Source organism: Scyliorhinus canicula, chromosome 30, assembly GCF_902713615.1.
Source record: "Scyliorhinus canicula chromosome 30, sScyCan1.1, whole genome shotgun sequence".
NCBI classification, from domain to species: Eukaryota; Metazoa; Chordata; class Chondrichthyes; order Carcharhiniformes; family Scyliorhinidae; genus Scyliorhinus; species Scyliorhinus canicula.
Window position 1 is genome coordinate 11,904,599 of NC_052175.1, and position 9,061 is coordinate 11,913,659.

General features: G+C 56.7%; 1 protein-coding gene across 1 annotated transcript; it reads right to left on the reverse strand.

Moving 5' to 3' along the window:
- Nucleotides 1–1,890: 1,890 nt before the first annotated feature.
- efna1b (ephrin-A1b) lies at nt 1,891–5,315 on the reverse strand. Its single transcript, XM_038787075.1, has 4 exons — nt 4,943–5,315; nt 3,519–3,584; nt 2,263–2,304; nt 1,891–2,053 (listed from the first exon to the last, which is right to left on the reverse strand). Exons 1-4 carry the CDS (start codon nt 5,313–5,315, stop codon nt 1,941–1,943), a joined length of 594 nt encoding a protein of 197 aa, XP_038643003.1. The 3' UTR covers nt 1,891–1,940.
- Between the last annotated feature and the right edge of the window lie 3,746 nt (nt 5,316–9,061).

The window sequence follows — 9,061 nt, forward strand, 5'->3', positions numbered from 1 at the left end:
TCACTCCCTCTCCCACACACTCTCTCTCACACACACACTCTCTCTCACACACTCTCTCACACACTCTCTCACACACTCTCTCACACACTCTCTCACACACTCTCTCTCACACACTCTCTCTCACACACTCTCTCTCACACACTCTCTCTCTCTCACTCCCTCTCACACACTCTCTCTCACACTCTCTCTCTCACACACACTCTCTCTCTCTCACTCCCTCTCTCACACACACTCTCTCTCTCTCACACACAGTCTTATTTTTTGGAGGAACAATGCTGTTTGAGATGTACATATAATATATATATTTATTTGAAAAAACAGTAACTCGTGTAGAAAACAAATTGAAATCTTTGGTCTAATATTTACAAAACTGTACAATGTATACAATGACTGTACATCACACACGCAGAGAGAGAGAGAGACAGAGACTGTTACATTACAACACGGGGGGACAGGAGCTGACTGCTCCTTCCCCCCTCCCCCTTTCTTCTTAAATGTACATCTTCCATCTCTCTCTCTCTCTCTCTCTCTGTCTCTCGCTCCCAGGAATCTCTGCTATCCAGACGGGATGAGGCCTGTCAGCGGGAAAGACTCGTCTCGGCACCAGTCACCGCCCGCGATGCCCTCGGCGCCAATTAAGTAAATCCCCGTCTCGGTAACGGGAACCAACACTCAAAACATTTCTGGACCCCCCCCCCCCCCACCCCCTCCCTCCCTCCCCACCCGCCAAGGCCTCCAATCGATGCCAGGGCCTTGTCCGGTATCATGGCGACGGTCTGGAACAGTCGATCAATGGCGCAGGTCGTGCGCAGCCATTTTGACAATCTCCAACAACCACCGGCGGACATTTTGACAAGTTTCGGGTGGTGGCTGATGGTTATTTTGAGGCCATGGTCGGCGGCCATCTTGAGGCCACGGTCGGCAGCCATCTTGAGGCAATGCTTGGCGGCCATCTTGAGGCAATGCTTGGCGGCCATCTTGAGGCAATGCTTGGCGGCCATCTTGAGGCAATGCTTGGTGGCCATCTTGAGGCCACGTTGGCAGCAATCTTAAGGCCACGTTGGCGGCTATCTTGAGGCCATGTTGGTGGCCATCTTGAGGGAATGGTTGGCAGCCATCTTGAGGCCACGTTGGTGGCCATATTGAAGCAATTTTTGGAGGCCATCTTGAAGCAATGTTTGGCGGCCACCTTGAATCAATGTTTGGCGGCCACCTTGAAGCAATGTTTGGCGGCCATCTTGAATCAATGTTTGGCGGCCATCTTGAGGGAATGGTTGGAAGCCATCTTGAGGCAACAGTTCGTGGCCACCTTGAAGCAATGTTTGGCGGCCATTTTGAAGCAATGTTTGGCGGTCATCTTGGAGCAATGCTTTGTGGCCATCTTGAGGCCATGGGCGGCGGCCATCTTGAGGCCACATTGGCGGCCATCTTGAAGCAATGTTTGGCGGCCGTCTTGAGGCCACATTGGCGGCCATCTTGAAGCAATGTTTGGCGGCCATCTTGAGGGAATGGTTGGAAGCCATCTTGAGGCAACAGTTCGTGGCCATCTTGAAGCAATGTTCGGCGGCCATCTTGAAGCAATGTTTGGCGGCCATTTTGAAGCAATGTTTGGCGGTCATCTTGGAGCAATGCTTGGTGGCCATCTTGAGGCCATGGGCGGCGGCCATCTTGAGGCCACATTGGCGGCCATCTTGAAGCAATGTTTGGCGGCCGTCTTGAGGCCACATTGGCGGCCATCTTGAAGCAATGTTTGGCGGCCATCTTGAGGCAATGCTTGGTGGCCACCTTGAGGCCATGGTTGGCGGCCATTTTGGGTGTGCTTTTTGGAGCCATAGGAGGTGGCCATCTTGAAGACCTCGAGCCGCCGCCACCTCGACAAACTGGAGGCAATGGTTGGCGGCCATTTCCATGACATTGTGGCCGCCCCCCCCCCCGAGGTCCTATAACACCACTTGGCACAGCAACAGCAGGAGGGCGAGGCCTTGGGACGCCACCAGGGCGCTGGAACTTCCTGTACTCCTCTGGGTGTCGGGGAGGACATCCCCAGGCTGATCTGTTGTGAAGGGAGGGAGAGAGAGATTAGAAAATGACACTGACCTTTCCACACACAACCCAGACAATCTCTCCGCCCGCCCACCCTCATGGGCACCGCAAACAATCTCAGCCGCTCTGGGTAATGGTGCCACACACATAAACCCATCCGGCTGCCCCCCCCCCACCCCCAACCCCAGGCCTAATCCTGCTATGGTGTCCTGGACATACCTGCTGGCAAACTGGGCCGTGTGGTCCGGGATCCAGGATTATCTATTTCAAAAACAAGAGATTGAAAACTGTGTTTAGACAAATGATCGGGTTAGTCAACAAAGCAAAGAGAGACTCGCATAGCGAGGTTATATTGACGGCCTCGTCCGGGTTCAATCTCCTCCCCCAGTCTCTGTGACCTCCTCCACTCCTCTACACCCCCTCCCTATCTCTGTAACCTTCTCCACTCTTCTACACCCCTCCCTATCTCTGTAACCTCCTCTACACCCCCTCCCTATCTCTGTGACCTCCTCCACTCCTCTACACCCCCTCCCTATCTCTGTAACCTCCTCCACTCCCCTACACCCCCTCCCTATCTCTGTGACCTCCTCCACTCCACTACACCCCCTCCCTATCTCTGTAACCTCCTCTACAACCCCCTCCCTATCTCTGTAACCTCCTCCAGCCCCGACACCCCCTCCCTATCTCTGTAACCTCCTCCAGCCCCTACACCCCCTCCCTATCTCTGTAACCTCCTCCAGCCCCTACACCCCCTCCCTATCTCTGTAACCTCCTCCAGCCCCTACACCTCCTCCCTATCGCTGTAACCTCCTCCAGCCCCTACACCCCCTCCCTATCTCTGTAACCTCCTCCAGCCCCTACACCCCCTCCCTATCTCTGTAACCTCCTCCAGCCCCTACACCCCCTCCCTATCTCTGTCACCTCCTCCAGCCCCTACACCCCCTCCCTATCTGTAACCTCTTCCAGCCCCTACACCCCCTCCCTATCTCTGTAATCTCCTCCAGGCCCTACACCCCTCCCTAGCTCTGTAACCTCCTCCAGCCCCTACTCACCCTCCCTATCTCTGTAACCTCCTCCAGCCCCTACACCCCCTCCCTATCTCTGTAACCTCTTCCAGCCACTGCACGCCCTCCCTATCTCTGTAACCTCCTCCAGCCCCTACACCCCCTCCCTATCTCTGTAACCTCCTCCAGCCCCCTACACACCCTCCCTATCTCTGTAACCTCCTCCAGCCCCTACACCCCCCTCCCTATCTCTGTAACCTCCAGCCCCTACACCCCCTCCCTATCTCTGTAACCTCCTCCAGCCCCTACGCCCCCTCCCTATCTCTGTAACCCCCTCCGGCCCCTACACTCCCTCTCTATCTCCTCCAGTCCATCTCTGACATCCCCTCACAGGTCTCAAAGGCAGCTCACCCCCCCCCCCCCCCCCCCCCCCCCCCCCCCCCCCCGGAGTAACGTTTGCGGGAAACTTACGTTTTTTGCAGCAGACATAAATTCTCAACTTGAGGCACTGCTCGCCGTGATTGTGAATTGGCTTTGCTGGAAAATACAGGGAGGGGGAGAAAGATTAGGAACTGGATTTGTAGTGATATTCAGATATTCAGGTGAGAGGGGAAAAGTTTCAGGGAGATGCACGGGGCAAAGTTCTTTACGCAGTGGGTGGTGGGTGCTGGGAAAGCTTTGCCAGCGGAGGTGGTAGAGGCGGGCACGATAGCATCATTTAAGATGCATCTAGACAGATACATGAATGGGCGGGGAACAGAGGGAAGAAGATCCTTGGAAAATAGGAGACAGGTTTAGATAAAGGATCTGGATCGGCGCAGGCTGGGAGGGCCGAAGGGCCTGTTCCTGTGCTGTAATTTTTCTTTGTTTTGTAAGTAACCCTTAATCTTTCCTTGCAACATCCATAAGACAAATACCCTCTTTACCAAAGACAGCAGGTTTAAATTCTCTATGGAGAGCACTTTTGAATGAGCAAGTGATAGAACATAGAACATAGAACAGTACAGCACAGAACAGGCCCTTCGGCCCTCGATGTTGTGCCGAGCAATACCCTATACCCGTAACCCAACAACCCCCCCCCTTAACCTTACTTTTTTAGGACACTACGGGCAATTTATCATGGCCAATCCACCTAACGCGCACATCTTTGGACTGTGGGAGGAAACCGGAGCACCCGGAGGAAACCCACGCACACACGGGGAGGACGAGCAGACTCCGCACAGGCAGTGACCCAGCCGGGAATCGAACCTGGGACCCTGGAGCTGTGAAGCATTTATGCTAACCACCATGCTACCCTACTGCCCCAATAAATTTAGAGTACCCAATTCATTTTTTCCAATTAAGGGGCAATTTAGCATGGCAAATCCACCTACCCTGCACATCTTTGTGTTGTGACGAAGCAAACACGGGGAGAATGTGCAAACTCCACACGGACAGTGACCCAGAGCCGGGATTGAACCTGGGACCTCGGCGGCGTGAGGCAGCAGGGCTAACCCACTGCGCCACCGTGCTGCCCTTTCCTGCAGAGGGAGTTCAGAATTACACCTCGTTTGGTTGGGTGCATCTCCAACTCGGAAAACAAAACTAGACACACACACTGTAGCTGCCAGCCACAAAACGAAAGTGAAAACAGACAGACAGTCCAGATCCACCCACACTCTGACATCACTGCAGCTATTTGATAAACACCCATTTCTGAAAGGTACTCTCACATGACAGAAACAACAGTCGGGGACGGGGGAATATATTCCTCCCCTGTTTGTCAATCAATTTCAGTTCCGTTCTCCCCTGGTGGTGCCAGAGCCCCATTCGATGGGCGCCCACTAACCTGGGATTGTTAACACGGTCGCCACTAATGCCCCCTTCAAACCCGGTTGGCTTTGAACTGTACTCACAGAGGTAGTAGTAATAGTGGCCCTCTTTGAACTCCTTGCCAAGACTGAAGGGAGTGAAACGCTGGAATTTCTCGGAGAATGTTTCCGGACCGTGGGGGGCGTGCGGTTTCTTGCAATCCCAGCGTACTTGGTCCTTGGATTTGGGCCTGCAAGATTCATAGTCCTTCTGGTCCACCAAGTAGAGGGTATAGCGTTCCGTCAAGCGAAGGGCAACGGGCTCTTGGTAATGGGGGCAGTTGATGTCCAAATAGTCATTGAGTTTCACCTCGATGGTATAGTCTTCCTCCAGGAGTCTAGGAGAAAAGGTGGGAGGGTTAGCGATTGGCTCCGTACCTTCACGGCCTCTGCCCAGAGACCACCCAGCAAGATTCATCTCACCCCCCCACCCACCCTCCCTGCAGCCACCATCCGCACACACACCCCACCGAGCCACCCCCAAACCTCATTCATTTTTCCTATGTAAACCGTCACAGCAGAACTAGGTGACAACAGAACTAGGGGACATAGCCTCAAAATAAGGGGAAGTAGATTTAGGACTGAGTTTAGGAGGAACTTCTTCACCCAAAGGGTTGTGAATCGATGGAATTCCTTGCCCAGTGAAGCAGTTGAGGCTCCTTCATTACATGTTTTTAAGGTAACGATAGATAGTTTTTTGAAGAATAAAGGGATTAAGGGTTATGGTGTTCGGGCCGGAAAGTGGAGCTGAGTCCACAAAAGGTCAGCCATGATCCCATTGAATGGCAGAGCAGGCTCGAGGGGCCAGATGGCCGACTCCTGCTCCTAGTTCTTATGTTCTTATGTTACGGATCAGTACTGAGGAAGCGCCGCACTGTGGGAGGGTCAGTACTGAGGGAGTGCCGCACTGTCAGAGGGTCAGTACTGAGGGAGTGCCGCACTGTCAGAGGGTCAGTACTGAGGGAGTGCCGCACTGTGGGAGGGTCAGTACTGAGGGAGTGCTGCACTGTCAGAGGGTCAGTACTGAGGGAGTGCCGCACTGTCAGAGGGTCAGTACTGAGGGAGCGCCGCACTGTCAGAGGGTCAGTACTGAGGGAGCGCCGCACTGTCAGAGGGTCAGTACTGAGGGAGCACCGCACTGTCAGAGGGTCAGTACTGAGGGAGCACGCACTGTGGGTCAGTACTGAGGGAGCGCCGCACTGTCAGAGGGTCAGTACTGAGGGAGCGCCGCACTGTGGGAGGGTCAGTACTGAGGGAGTGCTGCACTGTCAGAGGGTCAGTACTGAGGGAGCTCCGCACTGTCGGAGGGTCAGTACTGAGGGAGCGCCGCACTGTCAGAGGGTCAGTACTGAGGGAGCGCCGCACTGTGGGAGGGTCAGTACTGAGGGAGCGCCGCACTGTGGGAGGGTCAGTACTGAGGGAGTGCCGCACTGTCGGAGGGTCAGTACTGAGGGAGACCCGCACTGTGGGAGGGTCAGTACTGAGGGAGTGCTGCACTGTGGGAGGGTCAGTACTGAGCGAGCGCCGCACTGTCTGAGGGTCAGTACTGAGGGAGCGCCGCACTGTCAGAGGGTCAGTACTGAGGGAGTGCCGCACTGTGGGAGGGTCAGTACTGAGGGAGTGCTGCACTGTCAGAGGGTCAGTACTGAGGGAGCGCCGCACTGTCAGAGGGTCAGTACTGAGGGAGCGCCGCACTGTCAGAGGGTCAGTACTGAGGGAGCGCCGCACTGTCAGAGGGTCAGTACTGAGGGAGCGCCGCACTGTCAGAGGGTCAGTACTGAGGGAGCGCCGCACTGTCAGAGGGTCAGTACTGAGGGAGTGCCGCACTGTGGGAGGGTCAGTACTGAGGGAGCTCCGCACTGTGGGAGGGTCAGTACTGAGGGAGTGCCGCACTGTGGGAGGGTCAGTACTGAGGGAGCGCCGCACTGTCAGAGGGTCAGTACTGAGGGAGTGCCGCACTGTGGGAGGGTCAGTACTGAGGGAGCACCGCACTGTCGGAGGGTCAGTACTGAGGGAGTGCCGCACTGTCAGAGGGTCAGTACTGAGGGAGTGCCGCACTGTGGGAGGGTCAGTACTGAGGGAGTGCCGCACTGTCAGAGGGTCAGTACTGAGGGAGCGCCGCACTGTCAGAGGGTCAGTACTGAGGGAGCGCCGCACTGTGGGAGGGTCAGTACTGAGGGAGCGCCGCACTGTCAGAGGGTCAGTACTGAGGGAGCGCTGCACTGTGGGTGGGTCAGTACTGAGGGAGTGCCGCACTGTGGGAGGGTCAGTACTGAGGGAGCGCCGCACTGTGGGAGGGTCAGTACTGAGGGAGCGCCGCACTGTCAGAGGGTCAGTACTGAGGGAGTCCCGCACTGTGGGAGGGTCAGTACTGAGGGAGCGCCGCACTGTCAGAGGGTCAGTACTGAGGGAGTGCCGCACTGTCAGAGGGTCAGTACTGAGGGATCTCTGCACTGTCAGAGGGTCAGTACTGAGGGAGTGCCGCACTGTCAGAGGGTCAGTACTGAGGGAGCGCCGCACTGTCAGAGGGTCAGTACTGAGGGAGCGCCGCACTGTCAGAGGGTCAGTACTGAGGGAGTGCCGCACTGTGGGAGGGTCAGTACTGAGGGAGCGCCGCACTGTGGGAGGGTCAGTACTGAGGGAGTGCCGCACTGTGGGAGGGTCAGTACTGAGGGAGCGCCGCACTGTCAGAGGGTCAGTACTGAGGGAGCGCCGCACTGTCAGAGGGTCAGTACTGAGGGAGCGCCGCACTGTGGGAGGGTCAGTACTGAGGGAGTGCCGCACTGTGGGAGGGTCAGTACTGAGGGAGCGCCGCACTGTGGGAGGGTCAGTACTGAGGGAGTGCCGCACTGTGGGAGGGTCAGTACTGAGGGAGCGCCGCACTGTCAGAGGGTCAGTACTGAGGGAGCGCCGCACTGTCAGAGGGTTAGTACTGAGGGAGCGCCGCACTGTGGGAGGGTCAGTACTGAGGGAGCGCCGCACTGTGGGAGGGTCAGTACTGAGGGAGTGCCGCACTGTGGGAGGGTCTGTACTGAGGGAGTCCCGCACTGTGGGAGGGTCAGTACTGAGGGAGCGCCGCACTGTGGGAGGGTCAGTACTGAGGGAGCGCCGCACTGTCAGAGGGTCAGTACTGAGGGAGCGCCGCACTGTCAGAGGGTCAGTACTGAGGGAGCTCTGCACTGTCAGAGGGTCAGTACTGAGGGAGCACCGCACTGTGGGAGGGTCAGTACTGAGGGAGCGCCGCACTGTGGGAGGGTCAGTACTGAGGGAGCGCCGCACTGTGGGAGGGTGAGTACTGAGGGAGCGCTGCACTGTCAGAGGGTCAGTACTGAGGGAGTGCCGCACTGTGGGAGGGTCAGTACTGAGGGAGCGCCGCACTGACAGCGGATACAAACACCCACCCTCCCCTACTGTGCATCTTCTTAAAGGCACAGGCCACTGGGCTGGTCTTAAAGCGACAGTGTCGCTCGCTCCTCAAGTTACATCTGAGATCTGACTTTTCAAATCGATCCAGTGTCTCCTCTGATGCTCCCAACCCTCGTTCTGTCAATTTCCAAACATTCGGATGCTTCAGCCCATCCCTCCCCACCCCCTCCCTATCTCTGTAACCCCCTCCAGCCCCTACACCCCCTCCCTATCTCTGTAACCTCCTCCAGCCCCTACACCCCCTCCCTATCTCTGTAACCTCCTCCAGCCCCTACACCCCCTCCCTATCTCTGTAACCTCCTCCAGCCCCTACACCCCCTCCCTATCTCTGTAACCTCCTCCAGCTCCTACACCCCCTCCCTATCTCTGTAACCTCCTCCAGCCCCTACACCCCCTCCCTATCTCTGTAACCTCCTCCAGCCCCTACACCCCTCCCTATCTCTGTAACCTCCTCCAGCCCCTACACCCCCTCCCTATCTCTGTAACCTCCTCCAGCCCCTACACCCCCTCCCTATCTCTGTAACCTCCTCCAGCCCCTACACCACCTCCCTATCTCTGTAACCTCCTCCAGCCCCTACACCCCCTCCCTATCTCTGTAACCTCCTCCAGCCCCAACACCCCCTCCCTATCTCTGTAACCTCCTCCAGCCCCTACACCCCCTCCCTATCTCTGTAACCTCCTCCAGCCCCTACACCCCCCTCCCTATCTCTGTAACCTCCTCCAGCCCCCTACACCCCC

Coding starts and splice junctions, on each gene's coding strand:
- efna1b (XM_038787075.1), bottom strand. CDS start 5,315: ATGAATCTTGCTGGGTGGTCTCTGGGCAGAGGCCGTGAAGGTACGGAG. Junction 3,585..4,942: donor CCACTATTACTACTACCTCT/GTGAGTACAGTT, acceptor TGTATTTTCCAG/CAAAGCCAATTCACAATCAC. Junction 2,054..2,262: donor ACGGCCCAGTTTGCCAGCAG/GTATGTCCAGGA, acceptor CCTTCACAACAG/ATCAGCCTGGGGATGTCCTC.